General features: G+C 46.2%; 1 protein-coding gene across 4 annotated transcripts in view; it reads right to left on the bottom strand.

Moving 5' to 3' along the window:
- NELL1 (neural EGFL like 1) overlaps positions 1 to 26,553 on the bottom strand; it is a 445,407-nt gene that overhangs the window by 246,147 nt on the left and 172,707 nt on the right. For all 4 annotated transcript variants that reach the window (XM_069968052.1, XM_069968055.1, XM_069968054.1 and 1 more), the window contains exon 12: positions 13,924 to 14,052. In XM_069968052.1, coding sequence (XP_069824153.1) covers positions 13,924 to 14,052 — 129 coding nt within the window. The remainder of the gene's footprint in view (positions 1 to 13,923; positions 14,053 to 26,553) is intronic.

Genomic DNA, 26,553 nt, shown 5'->3' with positions numbered 1-26,553 from the left:
CTCCTGCATATTAGGAGAACGGAAAAGCAGAATGATGTAAGTAATACACCGATCTATTCAGCATTTCTGCCCTCATTTAAAGTGGAATAAACCTAGTGACAGATTCCCTTTAATTTTGGCCAATTACCACCCAAACAAATCACCCTCTCAAAGGGTTGGTCTAACTTTTTGGGCATTAACCAAAAATGTTGCCGTTCTTGGTACAATCCTACGGCTCTGACTCTCTACCCAACCCCCTAAAAAAATTTCGATTAATTTTTTTCCCCACCATAAATGGGGGTTTGGATGAGTTTTGATCCGCATGGGTAAACAGACCATGTAAGAAAGTAATAGAAACGTAAAAGGTCAGTGAAGCGGCTCTTTGTGATCATTCTCAATAAGTGATTTCCTCCCGGCGCCGGTGATCCATGGTGTGACGATACATGAGCCGATACTCATCAATGGGAGAGGAAAAATGCATTAATTAAAGCCGCGCGCCCGGTGTGACACGGCGAGATAGAGAGGCTCATAAACTCTATGGATTTTATAGCCGGGAAGAGGATTCTCCTGTTGTTAGAATGAAGCCTTTTAAACTGTCAAACAAATGAAAAGAGCAACCCCTCCCCCTCCCCTCCCCTCCCCCTCCCCGCAGGTAACTCATCCATTTTTTATCGTATTTTCCTTGCCGTGCTCGGTTTAAGGTCCAGCTTCTAATTGGAGACTACTCCAGATGGAATTGATCCCAGTCTAGCAGATGCCTACTTGAACCCAAAGTACCTATCGACCAAGTACAACATGTGATAGGCGTAAGCAGACATCATCCATGGTGACCCTTGGTGTCCACTCATCCATGGACCATAGATGTGGCCACAATTACTCTACTGCCCGAGTCATCCCACCTATCGACTGGGGACTGCCGGATGGAGAAGTGAGGAGACTAAGACCTGACTCATAACACCTCAGAAGAACCGTCGGAATCTGCATCGTTTTCCTATAGTCATAGCATGGCCAACTCTAGAGATGAGGGATTCTCCCGAGATTCCTTTTGGATGTGATTTGGCGAATCAGATTTGATTTGAATCCATTAGTGTCCAGATTTCACTGCAATTGCCCACTGAAAGTATTAAAGGTGCAGGGACTCTTGTCAAAGACAGGTGCCCCTGCTATTGTACTTTATTCAAGTACTTGTAAATACTGTAAATCACTTGAAATGTGGTTTGTGCAGTATACCAAGCAGCTTGATACAGCGTACAGCATCAGTACTTACGTCCAGGCTGCTCACTCTACAGAAGGAATTGTAAAACTAATCCTAATACTTTGTGAAATTCAAACAGAATCCAAATTCATGCTAAATCCTTCTGTGCACCTCTACTCAACACCATGATTGGTGGGAAGAAGGACATGCAAAGCAGTTTTTGGGGGCCAGTTGTCCCTTTAAGTCAATGTCTGAAGAATAAGGAGCCTTAATACATGACTGAGGATTTAAGTTAGGCCAGGCACATCTCCAACGAAGAAATTACCTGGGAAGAAGGACACACAAAGCAGATCTCTGATGTCACCTTTTGGAGGCAGCTTCCCCTTCAAGTCAGTGTGTGAAGGATAAGAAGCCTTAGAACATGACTGAGGATTAAAGCCAAGCCAGGGGTTAACTGTGGTCACTTATGCTTTCCACCAAAATCGATAGAAAGAGGGATGTGCAAAGGAGCTCTCTGATGTCACCTATCAGAGGTATCTGAATCTTTAAATCAATGTCTACATGATAAGAAGCCTTAGAACGTAATTGAGGATTTAAGCCAAGCTAAGCACCTCTCCAGGTGGAGAAATTACCTGTAGTCACTTATGCTGAGAAAAAGGACATGCAATGCAGCTCTCTGATGTCACCTATCAGAGCTATCTGTATTTTCAAATCAACGTCTACTTGATAAGAAGCCTTAGAACATGATTAAAGATTTTAATTCAAGTCAAACACCTCTCTAGGAGGAGAAATTACCTGTAGCCACTCATGCTGGGAAGGGAAGAAGGACATGCAAAACAGCTGTTAGAAGTAGCTGTCCCATCAAATAAGTGTCTAAATTATAAGAAGCCTTATAACATGAATAAAGATTTAAGCCAAGCCAGACTGCTCTCCGGAAGAAGAACTTACACGTATAGCCACTTATCAAAGAGCTGCTTTGCATGTCACATTTCGGAGCTATCTGTAACTTCAAGTCAGTGTCTAAATATTAAGAAGCCTTAGAACATGAATAAAAAATTAAGCCAAGCCAGACAGCTCTCCATAAGGAGAGGTTATCTACTCGCAGACAGCTGTTTTGGGCTTCTGTTGATAGGAGCTAACAGTCTAAAAAAAAAAAACTGTTTGGTATAAAATGTAACAATAACCCCCTACCTGGGAACTAATACCCACCCATTTGGGTAAGTTATGTGGCGGTGTCTTTCTGCACGGTGTGGGGTCACTTACTTTGATTTATCCTCCCAATATTTGCCAGTTTAGCGCTGGGAGTGTTGATTAAGCGTCGCCCTCTGCCCCTCTCGCAGCAGGGAAATCCCAGCAGGATCCCAATAATAAGCAATCCCATGTCTGTACAGCTAAGGGGGACCTCCATCCGCACCAGTCATCAGCTCTCCGTGCGGGGAAATGGTGGGGGCTGTGATTGACGGGGGCAGCTCTCTATAAAAGGATCAGGATCAGTAAATGGGAAGCTGGTGCTTTTCTACCCAGTCTACGTGGTCGTTTAGCTTCTCCATTATAGTAATAGAAGGTGTCTATTATCGCTCATTTATTACAGTCCACGCCGGCTTCTCCAGCTCCACTCCATGTGATGGAAGTGATTATCGCCGCGCGATCTTGACCCCATCCTCTTGTATTCAGAGACTGAGGCCAAGTTGTTGGAAGGCGCATGCATAAATGACACCGTCGTGATTTCTTCCATGTAAATCCCATAATTCCATGTTTCCGCAGTCAGAAAGGAAATCTACCTCCTTGTTGGAAGAGTGAGTCATGTATAATGCAGCGGTGGCCGGGAGACATGCAACACTTTATATCGATTATTCCAGATGGGTAAATACCCGCTGCAGCCGCATCTCGGGCGTCTACCAGCCATAGAAACGGGACAATACAGGGAGAGGACTAATAGCTGTACATGTGGAGCGAGGGGGAGCTAGGAACCAGCAGGGTGGCACACTCTATACACTATATACTGTATACACACCCTATACACTGTATACACACCCTATACACTGTATACACACTCTATACACTGTATACACACCCTATACACTGTATACACACCCTATACACTGTATACACACCCTATACACTGTATACACACCCTATACACTGTATACACACTCTTTACACACCCTATACACTGTATACACACCTTATACACTGTATACACACTCTATACACTCTATACACACCCTATACACTGTATACACACCCTATACACACCCTATACACTGTATACACATCCTATACACTGTATACACACTCTATACACTGTATACACACCCTATACACTGTATACACACCCTATACACTGTATACACACCCTATACACACTCTATACACTGTATACACACCCTATACACACCCTATACACTGTATACACATCCTATACACTGTATACACACCCTATACACTGTATACACACCCTATACACTGTATACACACCCTATACACACTCTATACACTGTATACACACCCTATACACACCCTATACACTGTATACACATCCTATACACTGTATACACACCCTATACACTGTATACACACCCTATACACTGTATACACACTGTATACACATCCTATACACTGTATACACATCCTATACACTGTATACACACCCTATACACTGTATACACACCCTATACACTGTATACACACCCTATACACTGTATGCACACCCTATACACTGTATACACACCCTATACACTGTATACACACCCTATACACTGTATGCACACCCTATACACTGTATGCACACCCTATACACTGTATACACACCCTATACACTGTATACACACCCTATACATACTCTATACACTGTATACACACCCTATACACACCCTATACACTGTATACACATCCTATACACTGTATACACACCCTATACACTGTATACACACCCTATACACTGTATACACACCCTATACACTGTATACACACCCTATACACTGTATACACACCCTATACACTGTATACACACTCTATACACATCCTATACACTGTATACACACCCTACACTGTATACACACCCTATACACTGTATACACACTCTATACACTGTATACACACTATACACTGTATACAATCCAAATCACATTATGATTGTACTACCACCAGCTGTCTCCAGGTGGCGTTACTCCCCTCTTGGCTCACAGCCGGGACCTGCTTCTGCTGTGTGGTCATCCTCTCTCCTCCTTGACTGTGCTGTGTTCACTTCCTCTGTTATCTTCCGACACACCCACCTGACTTGTAAATTACTTCTATTTAAAAATCTCCAGTCTTCCAGTATTTATCAGCTGTTGTATGTCCTGCAGGAAGTGGTGTATTCTCTCCAGTCTGACACAGTGCTCTCTGCTGCCACCTCTGTCCATGTCAGGAACTGTCCAGAGCAGGAGAGGTTTTCTGTGGGGATTTGCTCCTGTTCTGGACAGTTCCTGACATGGACAGAGGTGGCAGCAGAGAGCACTGTGTCAGACTGGAGAGAATACACCACTTCCTGCAGGACACAGAGCAGCTGATAAGTGCTGGAAGACTGGAGATTTTTTAATAGAAGTAAATTACAGGTCTTGGTTTGGATTCTCATCATTGAAGCCATAGAAAACATGTCAGTATCTGGGTGGCAGACCTTTCCTGAGGCGGGTGGTCGAGACAGACCACAAGTCCCAGCAGTCCCGCCAGCAATGTCATCGCACGCCGGCACATGACACCGCTCCAAACCAAGACGTTCAGTCGTAAGACAATTTATTCTCATTGAGCGTCTTACGGAAGAAATTGGGAGAAGTCGCCATAGCAACCGGCCAGATCCCTCGCCTCATTTTCTAACCAGCGCTAGAAAAATTATCCGCTGGTTACAACGGCCGACACCTCCGATTCCTGCCGCACGAGGCTTACATTTCCATGGAGCGACGCTGAATTCCCGCTTTAACCCTTCGGTTTGGACACTGTGGAGGAATCTGTAGGCAAATCGGGCATTTTAAGGTTCTCTTAAAGGGATTGTTCGCTGCAATGATTAGCTGTGATCTGTAGGAAGACCTGGCAATAAGCGCTTGGTTTCCCTGCAGCGCCGCCACAGGTAATGTTAAGTATTACACTGCATGTGAATGGGTCATCTCTGTAATGCGGGACAGGGCGGGTCCTCCAGAATGAGAGACACTCTTTAAAGGGGTACTCCGTTAAAAATATTTTTCTTTCAGATCAACAGGTGTCAGAAAGTTATACAGATTTGCTATTTAAAAATCTCCAGTATTCCAGTACTTATCAGCTGCTGTATGTCCTGCAGGAAGTGTTGTGTTTTTTCCAGTGTGACACAGTGCTCTCTGCTGCCACCTCTGTCCAGGTCAGGAACTGTCCAGAGCAGCAGCAAATCCCCATAGAAAACCTCTGCTGCTCTGGACAGTTCCTGACATGGACAGAGGTGGCAGCGGAGAGCACTGTGTCACACTGGGGAGAATACACCACTTCCTGCAGGACATACAGCAGCTGATAAGTAATGGAAGACTGGAGATTTTTAAATAAATAACAAATCTATATAACTTTCTTACACCAGTTGATTTGAAAGAGAAAGACTTTCGCCAGAGTACCCCTTTAAATAGCCACAATCTAGTACGTTTGTGAATACCACTCTATAGATCAAGTTTAGAGGGACATTTAAAGGGGTTATCCTGGATTAGAGAAACACGGCTACTTGGTTCCAAAAACAGCGTCACCCCTGTCCTCGGGTTATGTGTGGTATTGCGACTCCAAGTCCATTCGCTTCAATACAACTAAGCTGCAATACCATAACCAAACTGACCACAAGGGTGGCGCTGTTTTTAAAGGAAACTAGCTATGTTTCTATAATCCTGGATAATCCCTTTAAGGGAAACATGCAAGTCAGGGGTAGGGAATCTTGGCTCTATAGCTGTCGCAAAACTACAACTCCCATCATGCCTGGACAGCCAAAGCTAAAGCTTTGGCTGTCCAGGCATGATGGGAGTTGTAGTTCTGCAACCGCTGGAGAGCTAAGGTTCCCAACCCCTGACGTAAGTGATGAAGAATAGTCTATATTCTGGCAATATGACCTTAAATTGCACAACCTGCGCCCTCCAGTTATTACAATTCCCATCATGCCTGAACACCCTTCAATTATCCAGGCATGATGGGAAATGTCATTTTGCAACAGCTGGAAAGCAGCAGAGTGTGCACCTCTGCCTTAAAGGGATTGCTAAATGCATCTACTTTCCCCCCAGAAACAGCGCCACACTGTGGGTTGGATCTGGTATTGCAGTTGAGTTCTATTAAAGTGAATGCAATACCCCACACAACCTGTGGACAGCTGGGGGCGCTCTGACCAGGTCTGTCTCTTCTCTTACTTCACACACATTTTTTTTCCCCTTATCGTCCTCCCATTTTTCGGGAAGGATGGATAGAGCGTCCGCAGCGCCAATCCTCTCCTGTCTCCAGTCATCAGATGTGCCGCGCCGGAGATGAGAAACGCCTGGATGATCGCCATCCTCTCCCCATCTAACAGGCAGGCCCGGATTACAGTCATGAAATATTAAAGTAGCCGGGCAGAGTCGCCCGCATCCATCTTCCTCCCCAGATTACAGCGCCCGTCTTCAGTTTTTTTCGGACATCGATCGTTCCGCCATTTCTTAATTATAAAATCCAATCGCAATTGAAATTCCAGATGAAACTCTGTGATATCGCCATCTAGTGGAAATTTATCAAACATGGTGTAAAGTGAGACTGGCTCAGTCGCCCCTAGCAACCAATCAGATTCCACCTTTCATTCCTCACAGGCTCTTTGGAAAATGAAAGGTGGAATCTGATTGGTTGCTAGGGGCAACTGAGCCAGTGTCACTTTACACCATGTTTGATAAATCTCCCCCCTGGTTTAATGATGTAGCAGAGCTGAGTTGGTTACTTTGCTGTAAACCAGAGATATAATTACCTTTGGTTGCACCGTATTACACACTCGGCTCTGCTATGCTGACAAGCTTGGCTCTGCTATAGTATAACAGATAAAGTTGTGGTAGCCAAAGGATATAGGAGTTCCTTGATTGTCTTTATTTTTTTTTTAAGCTACGCCATGTGTAGGCGATGTAGCAGTGCTGAGTTTGTCAAATATTAGATGGGTCTGTCCTATGACACAACTCTACTTAAAAAAAAATAAAACAAATTATATATATATATATATATATATATATATATATATATAGTAGAGGTAGCAGAGCTGTGTTTGTCACTTTGCTGTAAACAATAGACAGTAACCAAAGGTGGTGCTGTGTCCTATGACCCATTCAGCTCTGCTACACTGACCAGCTATTTCTGCTATTACATAAAGTAGTGCCATAGGAAGCTTATATTAATACAAGAGGTTATAGGCCAATCCTTGCAGTTGTTGTAGCTCTGTGTACGCGATGTAGCAGAGCTGAATTTGTGAAATATTAGATAGGTTTTTCATTTGACACAACTCTAAAAAAAAAACAACATATGATCAGGGGTCCTCACAAGAGGCCGCTCTGTCCTGTCTTTGGTTTCGGTGCTCAAGTGACGTCTCTGGAGTGCCGGCGCCAGGACAAGGGGAGAGCGGCCTCTTGTGACCGCTGCGGCCACAAGAGGGGAAGAGAAGAGGAGACGCCCAGACCCAGGTTAGTATAAGTGTTTTTTTTTTTTTTTTAATGTACACAGTGGGGGTCTATATACTACTGGGGGAGCACAAAGCGGGGGTCTATATACTACTGGGGGTGCGCACAGGGGGGCTATATGGGAGGGGGAGCACACAGGGGGGCTATATACTACTGGGGAGCACAAAGCGGGGGGCTATATACTACTGGGGAAGCTCACAGGGGGGCTATATGGTAGGGGAGCACACAGGGGGGCTATATACTACTGGATGAGCGCACAGGGGGGCTATATGGGAGGGGGAGCACACAGCGGGGGGGGGGCTACATACTACCAGGGAGCACAAAGCGGGTGGCTATATACTACTGGGGGAGCGCACAGGGGGGCTATATGGGAGGGGGAGCACACAGGGGGGCTATATACTACTGGGGAGCACAAAGCGGGGGTCTATATACTACTGGGGGAGCACAACACTTTTACTAATGATGTTCAGCTCGGACCTTCACCTGACAATAGACCCCGGTAGGTGGACCTTCACTAAAAGTTGTTGAGTACCCCTGCTGTAGATGTAGCAGAGCTGACATACATATGCTGTAAACAATAGACAGTAAATCAAGGCGGTGCTGTGTCCTATGACACATTCAGCTCTGCTACACTGACCGGCTAACTCTGCTGTAACATAAAGTGACATAGGAAGCTTATATTATTCCAAGAGGCTATAAGGAAATCCTTGAAGCTGTCCTAGCTATGTGTACGTGATGTAGCAGAGCTGAGTCTGTCAGATATATCAGAGACGAGTTTGTCTTTTGTCTCATACCAGAACACATTATCTATTGCCCCCAAGGCCCTAATGGTAATGGAGTGAGGCAGCAACATCTCAGTGACATCTTCAGCTCTGCTACATCTGCGCTACACTACACGGCTGTTGGGTTTGGAGCTTGTGAGCTCTTTTTTAGCCTCTGTTCTCACATTCCCCCGCCACCCCCTTCTGGAGCAGGAGAGCTGCGGTTACTTATTGCCATCATGCCTAATTACCGGCAGCAGCCGCTCCGCTAAATGGTTTTACTGACAGTTTCCTTTTCGGCAGTCGAGGTGTCAGGTGTAAGGCGGGATTCAATTGCCGGAGATTCTATCTGCTGTGATTGTGGGATGAGATCCGCCGTGCTCTGCGAGCTCCGGCCTTGGCGGCTGTAGGAGATTAAATCTCTGGGGCGAGGGGGGGCAACAGTCTCCTACAATGCACGACAGAACTTTAACATGCACTATATGGCGGTATTTTATGGTGATTATCTGGGTGGTACAGAGCTGGAGGTATTTGTGCACTATATACAGCAGCAGCATTAATTCAACTTTTGATTCTGGTATCATTTGCTCACAGTTTGGCGGTATTATTTATGGTCTGTATGGCGGTGTTATTTCAGCACTGTATTATTTGGTGCTCTGTATAGTAGTATTATGTCAGCACTGTATGGCAGTATGATTGGAGGACTATACAATGGCTTTATTGGTGCACTGTATAGTAGTATTATTTCAGCACTGTATAGCAGTATGATTGGAGAACTATACAATGGCTTTATTGGTGCACTGTATAGTAGTATTATGTGAGCACTGTATAGCAGTATGATTGGAGGACTATACAATGGCTTTATTGGTGCACTATATAGTAGTATTATGTCAGCACTGTATGGCAGTATGATTGGAGGACTATACAATGGCTTTATTGGTGCACTGTATAGTAGTATTATGTCAGCACTGTATGGCAGTATGATTGGAGGACTATACAATGGCTTTATTGGTGCACTGTATAGTAGTATTATGTCAGCACTGTATGGCAGTATGATTGGAGGACTATACAATGGCTTTAATTGGTGCACTGTATAGTAGTATTATGTGAGCACTGTATGGCAGTATGATTGGAGGACTATACAATGGCTTTATTGGTGCACTATATAGTAGTATTATGTCAGCACTGTATGGCAGTATGATTGGAGGACTATACAATGGCTTTATTGGTACACCATAGTAGTAGTATAATGTCAGTACTGTAAGGCGTTATTGTTTAGGTAAATTATGGCGGTATTATTTCGGTCCAGTTTGTCAGCATTAGGTACTGGATTGTGGAATCATCTGAATACTCTACACGTCTTATTATTCTTATATGATGGCAGTATTATTTCCCTGCTCTCTAGTATGTGATGTATAGTGCTATTATGAGGGCACTATATGGGCTTTTCGGACACTATACAACAATTTTATCAGGATTTTGGTTTTTTTAGCAGGTAGTATATGTAACAATGTTATTTTGATACTATTTTATGGCGCTGTAAAGACGGTTTCCATGGCAGCAGCTCGGGGAGCAGCAGGTGTTGCTAATCCTGACAGCTCCCCAGCATATTTGTCTATAGACATAGATATAGAGACGACATATTATCACATCACAAACACAGCTCTGCTACATCCTGCGCAGCAGAAGGCTAATAACCCAACGCTATACGTCCACAATGTATAGGGGGCTGCGACGTACGGATGAGGAATGAACAAAGGAATGGTGAATCCCAGCGAGAGGCGTCATGGCAGCCGGATGAATTACATGACACTTATAATGGGCCAATTAACCTCCGTCATAGAGAATTACACCCGGCTCCGCTACATCTCAATGTGCACACCCAGAGAGGCAGTCACTCCATGGAAGAATTACACACCAGCCATGAAAGTCACCGACTCCACTCATGTCACAGCCAGCTGCATTATCATTAGTTGTTTAACATCATTAAAGGGACAATAACACATTTAAAGGGACGGTAAATCGAGAGAAAAAAATGAAGGCAAACGATTTGTAGGGTCTCCTGCTGGATGGTGAAATAAACCACGTACACGCCGGTGGGCGCTATATTTCGGGTCTCAGAAGGGGCGGAGTAATCCAGGATTAGAAGAAAAAAAATAGTGCCACTCCTGTCTTCAGGTTGTGTGTGGTATTACAGCTCAGCTCCATTCCCTGAGGATTTGGTGCTGTTTCTGGAAGAAAGCGGCCATGTTGTTTTGTTTTTTCCCCCCTGTATAACCTCTTTAAGATGCTCTCTGCTGCCACCTCTGTCCATGTCAGGAACTGTCCAGAGCAGCAGCAAATCTCCATAGAAAACCTCTCCTGCTCTGGACATTGGAAAGATGTGAGTATAAGGGTGTCACATGGTTGTATCTCTCCATACCTAGGACAGCGCACCCCGATTACATGTTACCAAATTACAATTCCTATTATGGGAAGCTAAAGCTTTGGCTGTCCAGGTATGATGGGGAGGGAGGGGAAGGTGGAAAGAGAGAGAGGGAGAGAGAGAGAGACAGAGACAGAGAGACAGAGAGAGAGAGAGGATGAAGGGAAGGAAGAAAGGGGAGGAAAGGTGGAAGGGAGGGAGAGAGGATGAAGGGAAGGAAGGGAGGAAAGGTGGAAGGGAGGGAGAGAGGAAGAAGGGAAGGAAGAAAGGGGAGGAAAGGTGGAAGGGAGGGAGAGAGGATGAAGGGAAGGAAGGGAGGAAAGGTGGAAGGGAGGGAGAGAGGAAGAAGGGAAGGAAGGAAGGGGAGGAAAGGTGGAGGGGAGGAAAGGTGGAAGGGAGGGAGAGAGGAAGAAGGGAAGGAAGGAAGGGGAGGAAAGGTGGAAGGGAGGGAGAGAGGAAGGGAGGGAGGAAGGAGGGGAGAAGGAAGGGAGAACGGGAGGGAAGAAGGAAGGGAGAGAGGGAGGGAGGAAGAAAGGGAGAGAGGGAGGGAAGAAGGAAGGGAGGGAGGAAGGGAGAGAGGGAGGGAGGAAGAAAGGGAGGGAGAAAGGGAGAGAGGAAGGGAGGGAGGAAGGGAGAGAGGGAGGGAGGAAGAAAGGGAGGGAGAAAGGGAGAGAGGGAGGGAAGAAGGAAGGGAGGGAGGAAGGGAGAGAGGGAGGGAGGTGGGGAGGAAGGAAGGGAGGGAGAGAGGAAGGGAGGGAGAGAGAGAGAAGGAGAGAGTGAGAGGAAGGGAGGGAGGAAGAAAGGAAGCAAGGAAGGGAGAGAGGGAGGGAGGAAGGGAGGAAGGAAGGTAGAGAGGGAGGAAGGAAGGAAGGAAGGAAGGAAGGAAGGGAGAGAGGAAGGAAGGAATGAAGGAGGGGAGAGAGGGAGGGAAGAAGGAAGGAGGGGAGAGAGGGAGGGAAGAAGGAAGGAGGGGAGAGAGGGAGGGAAGAAGGAAGGTAGAGAGGGAAGAAGGAAGGAAGGAAGGGAGAGAGGAAGGAAGGGAGGGAGGAAGGAAGGGAGAGAGGAAGGAAGGAAGGGAGAGAGGAAGGAAGGAAGGAAGGAAGGAAGGGAGGAAGGAAGGGAGGAAGGAAGGGAGGGAGGAAGGGAGGGAGAAAGGGAGGGAGGAAGGGAGAGAGGGAGGAAGGAAGGAAGGAAGGAAGGAAGGGAGGAAGGAAGGAAGGAAGGAAGGAAGGAAGGAAGGGAGGAAGGAAGGAAGGGAGGGAGGAAGGAAGGAAGGAAGGAAGGAAGGAAGGAAGGGAGGGAGGAAGGAAGGGAGGAAGGAAGGAAGGAAGGAAGGAAGGAAGGAAGGGAGGAAGGAAGGAAGGAAGGGAGGGAGGAAGGAAGGAAGGGAGGGAGGAAGGAAGGAAGGGAGGAAGGAAGGAAGGAAGGAAGGAAGGAAGGGAGGAAGGAAGGAAGGAAGGGAGGGAGGAAGGAAGGGAGGAAGGAAGGAAGGAAGGAAGGGAGGGAGGGAGGGAGGGAGGAAGGAAGGGAGGAAGGAAGGAAGGAAGGAAGGAAGGGAGGAAGGAAGGAAGGAAGGAAGGGAGGGAGGGAGGAAGGAAGGAAGGGAGGAAGGAAGGAAGGAAGGAAGGAAGGGAGAGAGGGAGGAAGGAAGGAAGGAAGGAAGGAAGGAAGGAAGGGAGGGAGGGAGGGAGGGAGGGAGGAGCGAAGCTTTGGCTGTCCAGGCCTGGTAGGAATAGTTTTGCAACAGCTGGAGCACAGCAATTTGACACCTGTGGTATAGAGGACAGGAAGGGAAGGTGGATGGAAAAAAGATGAAAGAAGGAATGGAAGATAAGAAGAAAAAAAGAAATGGATGGATGGAAGGATAAAAGGAAAGATGAAAGGAATGGAGGACAAAAACCTCTAACCCGCGGACATATAACTTCCTATTATTATTATTACTAGTAGCACTGGCTGCAGCTGGATTCACCGCTGAAATAGAAGAACTACTATAAAATGTGTATTGTCTCCAGCTCTCGGCTCCTCCCTCTCTCTGGAGACAACGCATCATCCTCTGATGTCACGGGCGGCTTGGCTGAATCTGGTCTCTTATCTCCCACTGAGAGATGCCATCACCTCTGACCAGACCCTCCAGCCCACATGACTATCTTCCTGTCATGTACACAGATACATATATATCTTTATTGGGACATGCAGGGAGATTGTAGGGTGGTTACAGCATGCTGCTGCGTGATGGATGATGTTAATGAGCAGAGGGGCAGACAGGAAATGCATACAGCAGGTGCTGCAGTCTCACTGATCCTCAGTGTGAAATAGTCTGCAGCAGCTTTGAGTGTGGAAGTGGAAGTAGTGCTGTGGGAGGAGAGCGGGCAGGGTGGGAGGACTGTGACGGAGAGCTGAGGGGAAACCATGGACTAAGACCTCAAAACATGACTTTTTGATAATCTCAATACTGGAGCAGACAGGTAAGCAGCCCTATAGACTTCAGCAGCACGTTTATGTTTTTGACCTGATGTCAGAGTCCCCCTTTAAGTCTTTTTGTATCCCAATAGATGCAGGTTTACAGATCGGTCATCTTATAGTATCTCGTCTCCAGCTTGTTTCTTGGTCCTTCCATCAAGGCTGTGTGCGGTGACCTCGGCGGAATAACAGGATCGGACAGAGCGCGGGATACGAGGCGCTGAGTAAACAGACCTCCCAACAAGAGACAAGCGCAGCCCGAGCGCCAACATTTCAGCCTGGGTTCACATCCAATTTATTTCTGGATTCTCCCGGCTCTATCATTTTCTTCAATCATTCAGCAAACTATTAACTGCCTGCGGCTGGTGGCGGCGGCGGACGGTGGGACGAGCGGCTGTCAAACACAGACATTTATTACAGCAGATAGGTGGACCTTCCTACCTTCACAATAGGTCGGGTCTCCTTGAATGGGGACAAAGCCGTTCCGACATTCACAGGTGGCTTTGGTGATCCAGTTCCTGCACTCAGAATTTTCTCCGCACTGGTAGCCGTCCGCGCAAAAGTCATGTCCTGCAAGAGAGAGACGTTATAGAGCCGGCTGCTCGGTGGCGGAGGAGACGGGAGAGCTGTCACTTTTGAACACCATGTACTTCTAGTGGTGACTCTATGTATCTCTATAGGGTCTCATGTACTCACCCCGCCCTGATCCAATGTCTTATATCACAATTACCAAACATGAGCTTGCGTTCCTTCCCTCCTGACCCCTGTTTCTAAAAGGTATACCTGATGAGGGGTGTAACCGGTTCCCTCTATAGGCCTCCTATGACCATTACCTTCTGATACAAAGCTCCAAACCCTCAGCATAGACATAAGGTTATATGTATAAATTGTGAATACCTGCAGCCACCACTAGAGGGAGCTCCCTGCATACACTGAACTCCAATACTAGGGAGAACATGGAGATTGGTTTTGCCTGAGGAGGAAATATTAATTATGCGAGTAAAAAAGTTTTTTTTTTTAATATGTTAACTAGGAAAAACATGGAAAATTCTATAAATAGAACAAGATAAATTGATGGCGATTACTTGTCGCTTGCAGCAAATGAGCACAAAGATGTTTCATTAAAGCGATAAGAGGCTTCCTCCGCTGTCTCCGGCTCATCCGTGTAATTCTTTTAATTTCCTCCGCTATTAATAAGGATTGTGTATGGCGTCATATAACGATATCAGACGTGCCTTATCCGTGTTCTAATACAGGGATCCCAAACCTCACACTTTCCAGCTGCTGCAAAACTACAACAGCCGAAGCTAAAGCATGATGGGAGTTGTAGTTCTGCAAGAGATGGACGGACTCCGGTTAGACACCTGTGATGGGGATCTAATAACTCAATGGAAATGACCCTGTTCAAAAAGTTTTCTTACACTTTGTTCTCGTGCACAAAGAAGGAAAGTATTGTTTTATTTCTACGACTGAAATAATCAATGGCGATAAACCGGCCGGGCGTGAGCGTCCAGAAATAGCGCGGCTCATCGGTCACCATTTATATCTGACCTGCACGGCAGAGTTTTATGGACCTCCATATAGTGACGGACGTCACAGGCCCGATCCCACTCTGGGCATAAATGGGAGGACAGAAGGGAATAGTCACACGGCAGAGAGTTCAGCTCCGGGGGCCAGAACTGGATCCGTTTACCAGACATATACCGACTAATCCGATTACCAGACATATTTGCTGTGGTCCCATTTATCTTAATGGTGTTTGCACAAGTCCACCTGCTGCAGAAACTAATTCAGCCAAAAAGAGCAGGAGAGGTTTTCTAGGGGGATTTGCTGCTGCTCTGGACAGTTCCTGACATGGACAGAGGTGGCAGCAGAGAGCACTGTGTCAGACTGGAAAGAATACACCACTACCTGCAGGACATACAGCAGCTGATAATTACTGGAAGACTGGAGATTGTTAAATAGAAGTACATTACAAATCTCTGGCACTTTCTACCCATTTAAATTTCACAGAAAATGAATAAAAAACAAAGAGAAATTACAATGCCTGCACTGAGCATGCCCGCCACAGGACACCTCTCTGCACTGAGCATGCCCGGCACAGGACACCTCTCTGCACTGAGCATGCCCGGCACAGGACACCTCTCTGCACTGAGCATGCCCGGCACAGGACACCTCTCTGCACTGAGCATGCCCGGCACAGGACACCTCTCTGCACTGAACATGCAGGGCACAGGACACCTCTCTGTACTGAGGATGCCTGGCACAGGACACCTCTCTGCACTGAACATGCAGGGCACAGGACACCTCTCTGCACTGAGCATGCCAGACACAGGACAACTCTCTGCACTGAGCACGCCGGCACAGGACACCTCTCTGCACTGAGCATGCCGGGCACAGGACACCTCTCTGCACTGAGCATGCCGGGCACAGGACACCTCTGTGCACTGAGCATGCCGGGCACAGGACACCTCTCTGCACTGAGGAAGCCGGGCACAGGACACCTCTCCGCACTGAGGAAGCCAGGCACAGGACACCTCTCTGCACTGAGGACACCTCTCTGCACTGAGCATGCCAGACACAGGACAACTCTCTGCACTGAGGAAGCCGGGCACAGGACACCTCTCCGCACTGAGGAAGCCAGGCACAGGACACCTCTCTGTACTGAGGATGCCTGGCACAGGACACCTCTCTGCACTGAGCATGCCGGGCACAGGACACCTCTCTGCACTGAGCATGCCGGGCACAGGACACCTCTCTGCACTGAGGAAGCTGGGCACAGGACACCTCTCCGCACTAAGGAAGCCAGGCACAGGACACCTCTCTGTACTGAGGATGCCTGGCACAGGACACCTCTCTGCACTGAGCATGCCGGGCACAGGACACCTCTCTGCACTGAGCATGCCGGGCACAGGACACCTCTCTGCACTGAGGAAGCTGGGCACAGGACACCTCTCCGCACTGAGGAAGCCAGGCACAGGACACCTCTCTGCACTGAGGACACCTCTCTGCACTAAGCATGCCGGGCACAGGACACCTCTCTGCACTGAGCATGCCGGGCACAGGACACCTCTCTGCACTGAGGAAGCCGGGCACAGGACACCTCTCTGCACTGAGGAAGCCGGGCACAGGACACCTCTCTGCACTGAGCATGCCGGGCACAGGACACCTCTCTGCACTGAGGAAGCCGGGCACAGGACACCTCTCCGCACTGAGGAAGCCAGGCACAGGACACCTCTCTGTACTGAGGATGCCTGGCACAGGACACCTCTCTGCACTGAACATGCAGGGCACAGGACACCTCTCTGCACTGAGGACACCTCTCTGCACTGAGCATGCCGGGCACAGGACACCTCTCTGCACTGAGCATGCTGGACACAGAACACCTCTCTGCACTGAGCATGCCGGGCACAGGACACCTCTCTGCACTGAGCATCCCGGGCACAGGACACCTCTCTGCACTGAGCATCCCGGGCACAGGACACCTCTCTGCACTGAGGAAGCCGGGCACAGGACACCTCTCTGCACTGAGGACACCTCTCTGCACTGAGCATGCCGGGCACAGGACACCTCTCTGCACTGAGCATGCCCGACTAGTATCAACAATGTGTTGATCCAGACCGGAGACCGGAGTTATCAGACTCTTCCTGATATTGTCCCCTCCCAGATGACTCTTTAATTGTTAAAATCATATTTCTCATACAATTGCAATTGCAATTTATTTGCAACTATTTAAAGGGAATGTGTCACCTACATTTTCTTTTACTGAATAGAGTCAGATACTAAAACTTGTTCTTTCATTCTAATCTGTTTCCATTTGTATGAGGGCGGCCATATTGCCTGAACTGCTTTTAACTGCAATTAGTGACATGCTTTACAGCAAGCCTCATGGACATAGATGACAATAGACAGACACTATCCCCTTGAGATGAATGTGAAACATTACTGAGCGCTCTCTGTGACCTATGAAGAGGTCATTCCACAGGGAGCTGCTACTGTCTCCTCTATCTACTGGTGTCACATGATGCTGCAATGCTGAACAAATCACTTTACAGCAGCCTCCTCCTTATCATCACAGACACAACAGGAAGTCTCAGCTTATTTTTAGCTCCGGTGGTGAGTATGAGAACATCAGGATTTTATAATATAGATTTTAAAAAAAATTGAAAAAATTTCATCAAAAATTCTTTAAAATATGTTTAACATAAAACCATTATTTCCTGCTGACACATTCCCTTTAAAAATTAAATCATTTTTTTGTTTTCAATTAGAATTTCTGATCCTTTTCTCCTACAGTGGAATTTCCCCCGCAGCGTCGCTCCAACACTCGCCAAGTAACTGGTCTTATTCCCTTTACTTTTTATTTTGCTTTTTTATATACTTTTTTTTTTACGCATAGGGATATATTTGCGCAGTGAACCCGGTCAGCATGTAACCAGTCAGAGATTGTATGAAAACAACATTGCTTATGTACCAGCAGGGACGCTGGAGTAGGAGCAGCAGAAACCCTTGACACATCCATTGGGATTACTGGAGGCTGGAAGCGGTAATTGGGGCGGACAGATCAGTGGTTTCATCCTGTTCTCTAGTCTCACAGTCCATGATGGAGGGGGAACGTTCACAGGTCGGCTCGTTTGAGGTACACAGCCGCGTTAGGAAACCACTAGATTAGTATTGATGTAGAAGTGAATCCCCTACATAGAAAAACACCATAAACACCCAAATCAGGAACAATACTTTAATTTTCAATAAACTGGTCGTGAACCTTTCAAAGAATCGCCCTCCCTTTTATGTTGATGAAGAACTCTGGGTATATGAGACTGTATACACAAAATATAGTATATAAAATAAGTATACGCTTTTAAATAAAAAAATACCCAAAAACTGTATAAAACTGTAAAATTGGTTCTAAAGGGGTATTCTGCCCAAACATAACTTTTGATATGTTGCTGCCCATGGTGAGACTAACAATCCCTTCTATATTTGTTATCATCATTCAGTCTCCTTCCCCCAGTTCTCAGCTGCTGTTTTCTGCTGAAGACACAAAAATCAGTATGTGAGCTTTTCTCTCTGTAAGCCCCCCCCCTCCCTTCTGAGACGCCTGATGTAAGCAAGTCCCTGACTGGCTGTATCTGCAACACTGTAGCTTCTTTGTAATGCTGGGAGGGTTATTCTAAGTTTATTAGCAACCTGGCCTTAGAATAACCCTCCCAGCATTCCAAAGAAGATACAATGTTGCAGATATAGCCTGCCAGGGACTTCTTTACATCATCCGTTTCAGAAGGGAGGAAGGAGAAAGGGGAGACAGTAAGAAAAGTTCACACAGATTTTTGTGTCTTCAGCAGAAAGCAGCAGCTGAGAACTGGGGGAAGGAGAGTGAATAGATAATAACGAGCGTGGAAGGAATTGTTAGTCTCTCCATGAGCAGCAACATATCAAAAGTTATGTTTGAGCGGAGTACTCCTTTTAATAACTGTTGTAAAGTAATAGACAGTATATATATATATATATATATATATATATATATATATATATATATATATATATATAAAATTTTATTTCTCCCCCCCCCCCTTATGAAAATAAGCCTCCTTCCTCCTCTGGCAGCTGACAAAGTCCCTTCTTACTTCCCAACTTAAGAAGTCTTCTCAGCTATACTGCCATGTTACTATATAAGTTCTGCTCCTTCCTCCTCTGGCAGCTGACAGCATAGCCTTTTCCTACTGTCCCCAGCTTCTCGGCTATCCTGCTTTGTTACTGTAAAAAAAAACTCTGCTCCTACCCTGACTAGCAGAAAGCTGCTTCCATTGGCCGCCCTATGTACACACTTGGCTATGGGGAGAATGACTGAGCATGTGTGTCCTCCAGCAGTCCGCTCAGTAGGTGGACATGCACACTGCTATGCACGCTGAACACTAGGTGGCACCAAACCAAAACAAATATTACAACAATGTCAAAATAAAATTAACATCCAGAGAAGCCAACAGTATCTGCATCTCATGCCTTTTATTTGGGAACGTAGGGTCACAGGTTGGATGACGTCCCAGCTGACGTATCTATAAATCCCATGCACAATGGGGGCTTACGTAGCATCAATATTTATAGTGCATAGGCCGCCATACACATTACAGGAAAATCAACAGAAACTAATAATTTCAGCAGGAGCGGCTGACTATCTCATATGTATTGCCTATGAAGCGGCATCTTCCTCCCCTTCCTGTAATTCCCTTTTCACTGCCTGAAGCCTCAATGTTCAAAGTCAAAAATCTCATCAAGAAAATCAATGTAGTCAGCTAAAAAAAAAAATCTGACTAGAGTAATACAGTAAATTAAAGAGGGGGAGGAGGGGGATGCAACTGCAATATCACTCCATCTGTGAGACTCCATAACACAAGAGGGAAGTAGTGGAGGGCATACCGGCCAACAGTCACAATCCTATGACCGCATGCGAGTCCCATTTAAAGGTGGGCCGTTCTGATTAACTTTTCACCAGGGGAAGCTGGATGGGTTTTCAAAGAGTTAAAAGGAGAGCTAAAGGAGAAATAAAATTGTTTTAAAATCAAATGGTGTCAGAAACTTATATAGATTTGTAAGTTACTTCAATATAAAAATCTCCAGTCTTCCAGTACTTATCAGCTGCTGTATGTCCTGCAGGAGCTAGGCGGCAGTGACAGGTTGCAACCACTGCACAGTGAATGGAGACAATCTTCTGCCGGCCCCGTTCTTTGTGTAGTGCGGGCACCAAACAGCTGATCTTTGTATGTGCCAGGTGTCAGCACCAACTAGTCAGTGATTAATGAGCTATCCTGTGGAAAGCTGACCAGAATCACATGTACCACTATAGGTTACAATATCCTGCGTACAGTTTTATCCCCCTCAGAAGGGGTCAAGCCAAAAAAAAGGAGAAGTTTTTGCCTCTTCAGAGCTTCTGAACCCAGCTTAAAGTCAAGCTCAAGAACATCAGGGATTCAAAAGCTCAGGGCTGCTCTACATAAACACTACACAGGTTAACTCTTATTTTTCTTTACCACCTGACCTTAAGGTAGCATTATTTGAACTGTTCAAGATTTGAGACACCATAGTCGCTATTCAAGAAAAGTTACCCTTTATGCTACAACCATCTTTAAAGTTCCTTGGTCTATACTGTAGCCACCTACCACCAGCCAAATCATTACAAGTACCACCTACCTACGACCAGCCAGGATATCATTATAGCGGAGCACTCCGGGGCCAAAGACATACTACTTTGTGCAGACATACGGGTTCAGAGGCACCTGCAAGGTTTACAACATCCCTCTGCAGAACACTACTACACCAGGCTAACCCTGTACCGCAACATTCTCTGCAGAGCCAGTGACTCCACTCCACTGCATCCAGTCCCTAACCGGGCATAGGAAACAAGGTTGTCATGTAGCTACAAGAGAGGGAGGGGGAGGAGGCTGCAAACGTCCTTCGCAATTTATAATAAAGAATTGGAAATTCAATTTTTATTTTGCGCTGGCTTATTGTGTAGTAATAATCTGCAATACAAAGTGACATACGGAGGTGTCAACCCCCAAAACAATAGCTTTTATGCTGAATTTTTTTTTTTTCATTCCGAATAGAATGTAATTCTCGCCTTTCTACTTTGCAGAGTTTGCAGGAAGGGAGAATAGTGAGTTATGGGCCGATATTACCCAGAAATCCACTGTCTATGAGGCTGACAGTAGTGCAGATAAGAGCATTGCTCCCCGGGGCCGGCCGGGCTCAGGATCCTTTTATTACCTTTCTTTGATATTTAGTGAGTTTAATCCTTCTTCCTTCCCTGACAATCTAAGGAAGCAGGTAATCCAAACCCATCACCAAAATGCCGGAGCGCATTGTGTGAACCGCAGAAACTGCTTAACATACAAATTGAAAGACGCTCACAATTTCAACATTTTTCTTCGTCTTTCAAAAAAAAAAGTATAATTTTTTTTTTTTTTTTTTAAATTGAGTCCCGGGAGAGTTAACTCCTTCATCTTAACAATGGAGATTGAGGTATGGAACTATCCAACTTCATAAACTCTCTTCAAACCTAAACACTCGGCATTTGATTCTGGAGAAGTTGGATGCTGCCCTAGGATGTCCTGGAAGACATGGGTACAGCCATGGGCCATAGGCTGTATCCATGTTTTCCAGGACTCCCCAGGGCTTCATTAGCCACCGGAATGCTGAATACTCAGGCTCGGATGGACCCTAGCATGCTCGAATTGCACTCATCTCTAGTGAAGACCAAGAGAAAACTATTCGGCCATCTACCTGAAGACTAGAACCAATGGGCTGGATAGGTTCCCATGGTGGTGCCTTTTACTTCTAGTCTAGGGAAATCCCAAAAATTTGGTGGCAATCCAAGTTCCATCAAAATTTTTTCTATGAAATCTGGCGAGGATGATACTAACCAGTGTTGAGCGAACTTGCCGAACTTGTCGGGTTTGGCAACATTCTCTGAACCTGAACAATCTGCATTGGAGCTGGAGAAGATGGATGCTGCCATAGGGAGTCCGGTAAAACTGGGATACAGCCATAAGCTATAGACTGTATCTATGTTTTCCTGGCAGCTCTAGAGCACCATCCAACTTCTCCAGACGCCATGAGTCAATGCAGGGGGTTCAGGTTCGGGGAACATTGCCGAACCTGAACAGTTTGGCAACTCCGCTCAACACCAAGACCGACAAATAAAGTCGACCCAAAAAAAATGATTAGTTTGAATGACTTCGAACTTTTGCTAAGCATGGGGTGTACCAATTCTCATTTTAGAGATCCAGTGGCATATGGAAAATTATTTTCTAGAACTGCTCCATTGGAAAAAGCATAGAAAATTAGAAGGATAACTCATTTGCATGCTGACTTCCCCCCCCCCCCCCCCCCCCGTGGTGCATTGCCTGAAAATAAACCACTGCGTCTCTTCAATGGGAAACCGTTCCCCCTCCTGAGCTTTTTAGCTCTCCTCCAGAACAGGAGCTCATTTGCATATCTTTTTCCCATCAAGCATTGCCTGAAAATAAGTCTCCATAAACCACTGGGTGTTTTCAGTGGGAAACAGTATCCCTCCTGAGCTTATTAGCTCATGCGATGAAAAAGAAGCTGATTTGCATAGTTATTTTCTGGAAAAGCATCATGGGTAAATATCTTTATAAACCTGCTGGGTCTCTTCAATGAGAAGCAGTAACCCTACAGGGCTTCACCCACTTCAATTGATCAGTTCACGGCGCTGATCCCTGGAATCTAAACATTCAGACTGAGGCAGAGTGGCTTGTGGGTACTGCCCTGGTACGCGGAATTGTATATTTGCCAAACCGGAGTCTCCTCCACAAGGAAAAGTCCCTAATTATATCCGAGTGTGAACTGAAGCATACCCAGCAGCCCTGCCTGTTCTGTCCACAGGAAAGTCCCCATGACACTGAGCAGCATCACACACTATCTCCTATCCATATCACACTGATCTCCTATCCATAGCCAATCAGCTGAGAACAGGGCCTGTATAGTGGCTGCAGTACCTGGCACCACCACCACATAGGCTATGGAGCCAACTGCTACTGGCCCCAGTAATGATGATCAGCAGGGGCCCTATTTGTGGATACACTTTTTCAATTGCCTTTTTCCAGAAAAAAAAACCTTACCACTTTTCCTTTAAGCTACGCCTGTACCACTTTTCCTTTAAGCCTCCTCTACTAATTTTCCTTTAAACCACACCTGTATCACTTGTCCTTTAAGCCACCCATCTATCACTTTTCCTTTAAGCCACGCCCATACGACTTTTTCTTTAAGCCACCCATCTATCACTTTTCCTTTAAGCCATGCCCTCTGCCGCTTTTCTTTTAAACAAACCTCTACCCCTTTTAGCCATACCCTCTACCCTTTTCCCTTTAGACGTCCACCTTCCACTTTTCCTTTAAGCCACCCCTACCACTTTTCTATTAAACCAACTTCTACCACTTTTATTTTAAGCCATACCTTCCACCACTTTTTCTTTAAGCTACCCTCTACGACTTTTCCTTTCTTATAAACGACCCTTACCACTTTTCCTTTAAGCCACCTTCTACCACTTTTCCTTTAAACAGTTTCCTTCCACCTTTCCCCCAACACTTTACCTTTAAGCCACGCCCTACCACTTTTCCTTTAAGCCACCATCCTACCACTTTTCCATTAAGCCACCCCTACCATTTCCCTTCACTTTTCCTTTAAGCCACGCCCTACCACTTTTCCTTTAAGCCAGCTTCTTCCATTTACTACCACCACTTTTCCTTTAAGCCACTCTCTACCATTTTCCCCCACCAATCTTCTATTAAGCCACTCCCACTGCTTTCCCTTTAAGCCACCCCCTACCACTTTTTCTTTAAGCCTCCCCTACCATTTTTCCATTAAGCACTTCCCACCATTTTTACTCGATGGACCGTATACCTATTGATTCATACTATACAAGCATTATACAAACCATTGTGTGCCAATTTTCCTTCGACCACCCCCCTCCTGAGTCAGGAAAGAAGAAATCTCACTTTACTTTCATCTTTATTTGTAACAAACTTGTACAAAATTGCAATTCCACAATAAATGAAGCCTAAAACTAGTAACATATCCTTCATTCAATAAATAACCTGGGAAGGGGGGGGGGGGGAAGAAAGTCTCAGATTGTTACAATGTATGCCGATGGCGTCCCAAATGGGCGTGGCATGTTGGGCGTCTCAGGAAGCTGGTATGCACCACGGTGGTGGCGACTGGGGGGGGGGTGACGTGGCGTCTACCGAAACTCATAGAAGCAAAAAGGAAAAAAAAACTGCAACCTGAGAGAATGCAAAGTCCTTATAAATGTCACTAGTGGTCAAGTCTCTGTGGTCGGTGTAGACAGGTGGGAGGCGTCTTGCGGCTGAACTTGAAGACCCAGCCGCAAGGGATATTGGGGGGTGTAGTCCCATCACGGTGGAGATTTAAGACTTTCCCACAGAATGGACGGAAATTAAGAACGTGGAAAAAATAAATATAAAATAAAGGAGATAATAAATGATTGATCTGAGTCCGGCGGGTATCTTGGGTGGCCTAGCGGAGGAGTGGCATTCAGCTCCGGCTGCCGGGTCTGCGGTTAATTCTTCCGGTTAGTTCGGGTTGTGTCTCCCCCCGAGGATTATCCGCTGGACAGAACTTCAGGATCTGTGTTGTGAAAACAGGAAATGGAGCTTGAGCCGCTTATAAGTCTAGCTTTATTCTCACAGAATCATAGAAACGTATTCAGCAATAAGACACAGGCGGAAAGGATGGACACTGGTGGGCAGGAAAGGGGGATGCAACCCAGGAGGAGGAGGAGGCCTCACCGATGTCACCACCAAGGGAGTACAATGCAAAATACTCTGTGCTGCTGTAGAGCCTGCTCATTATACTAGGTGACTAGGAGAGAAGATCAGCACACTACTCTCAGGAATTGCTTTTTGGTGCAGGGACACAGCAATTGTTACTTAAAGGAGAAGTCCAGCAAAAGTTTTTATTAAAGTATTGTATTGTCCCCCAAAAGTTAAACAAATCACCAATATACACTTATTACGGGAAATGCCTATAAAGTGCTTTTTTCCCTTACTACTGCATCAAGGCTTCACTTCCTGGATAACATGGTGATGTCACTTCCTGGATAACATGGTGATGTCACTTCCTGGATAAACATGGTGATGTCACTTCCTGGATAAACATGGTGATGTCACTTCCTGGATAACATGGTGATGTCACTTCCTGGATAACATGGTGATGTCACTTCCTGGATAACATGGTGATGTCACTTCCTGGATAATATGGTGATGTCACTTCCTGGACAACATGCTGATGTCACTTCCTGGACAACAAGGTGATGTCACTTCCTGGATAACATGGTGATGTCACTTCCTGGATAACATGGTGATGTCACTTCCTTTATAACATGGGGATGTCACGACCCGACTCCCAGAGCTGTGCGGGCTGTGGCAGCTGGAGAGGATGATGGCAGAGGGATGCTCAGTGTCCCTCCAGTGCCCTGTGTCCCCAGTGTCCCTCTGCCATCATCCTCTCCAGCAGCCACAGCCCGCACAGCTCTGGGAGTCAGATCGGGACATCACCATTTTATCCAGGAAGTGACATTACCATGTTATCCAGGAAGTGACATCACCATGTTATCCAGGAAGTGACATCACGGTGTTATCCAGGAAGTGACGTCCCGGTGTTATCCAGGAAGTGACATCACCGTGTTATCCAGGAAGTGACATCACCGTGTTATCCAGGAAGTGACATCACCGTGTTATCCAGGAAGTGACATCACCGTGTTATCCAGGAAGTGACATCCCCGTGTTATCCAGGAAGTGACATCACAGTGTTATCCAGGAAGTGACGTCCCCATGTTATCTAGGAAGTGACGTCCCCATGTTATCTAGGAAGTGACATCCCCATGTTATCCAGGAAGTGACATCACCATGTTATGCAGGAAGTGAAGCCTTGATGCAGTAGTAAGTGCAGGGAAAAAAGCCCTTTATAGGCATTTCCCCTAATAAGTGTATATTGGGGATTTGTATAACTTTGGGGGGCAATACAGTACTTTAATAAAAATTTTCACCAGACTTCTCCTTTAAAGGGGAACTCCAGTGAAAAGTTAATTCTTTCAAATTAACCGGCGGTATAAACTGTACTTATCAGCTGCTGTTTGTCCTGCAGGAAGTGGTGTATTCTCTGCAGTCTGACACAGTGCTCTCTGCTGCCACCTCTGTCCACGTCAGGAACTGTCCAGAGCAGGAGAGGATTTCTATGCGGATTTGCTGCTGCTTTGGACAGTTCCTGACCTGGACAGAGGTGGCAGCAGAGAGCACTGTGCCAGACTGGAGAGAATACACCACTTCCTGCAGGACATACAGCAGCTGATAAGTACCGGAATGCTTAGAAGTATTTTACAAATACAAATCTATATAACTTTCTGACACCAGTTGATTTGAAAGAAAAAACATATTTGGAGTACCCCTTTAACTCAGTGTTACCTCCCACCACATCTGCATACTCTTTTTCTAATACTGTTTGCTGCAGAGAGCCTACTCCCTCTACAACGCA

The sequence above is a fragment of the Dendropsophus ebraccatus genome, chromosome 4 (assembly GCF_027789765.1).
Source record: "Dendropsophus ebraccatus isolate aDenEbr1 chromosome 4, aDenEbr1.pat, whole genome shotgun sequence".
Lineage (NCBI taxonomy): Eukaryota > Metazoa > Chordata > Amphibia > Anura > Hylidae > Dendropsophus > Dendropsophus ebraccatus.
Note: the sequence above shows the minus strand (reverse complement) of the source record. Positions and strands in the feature narration are given on the sequence as shown.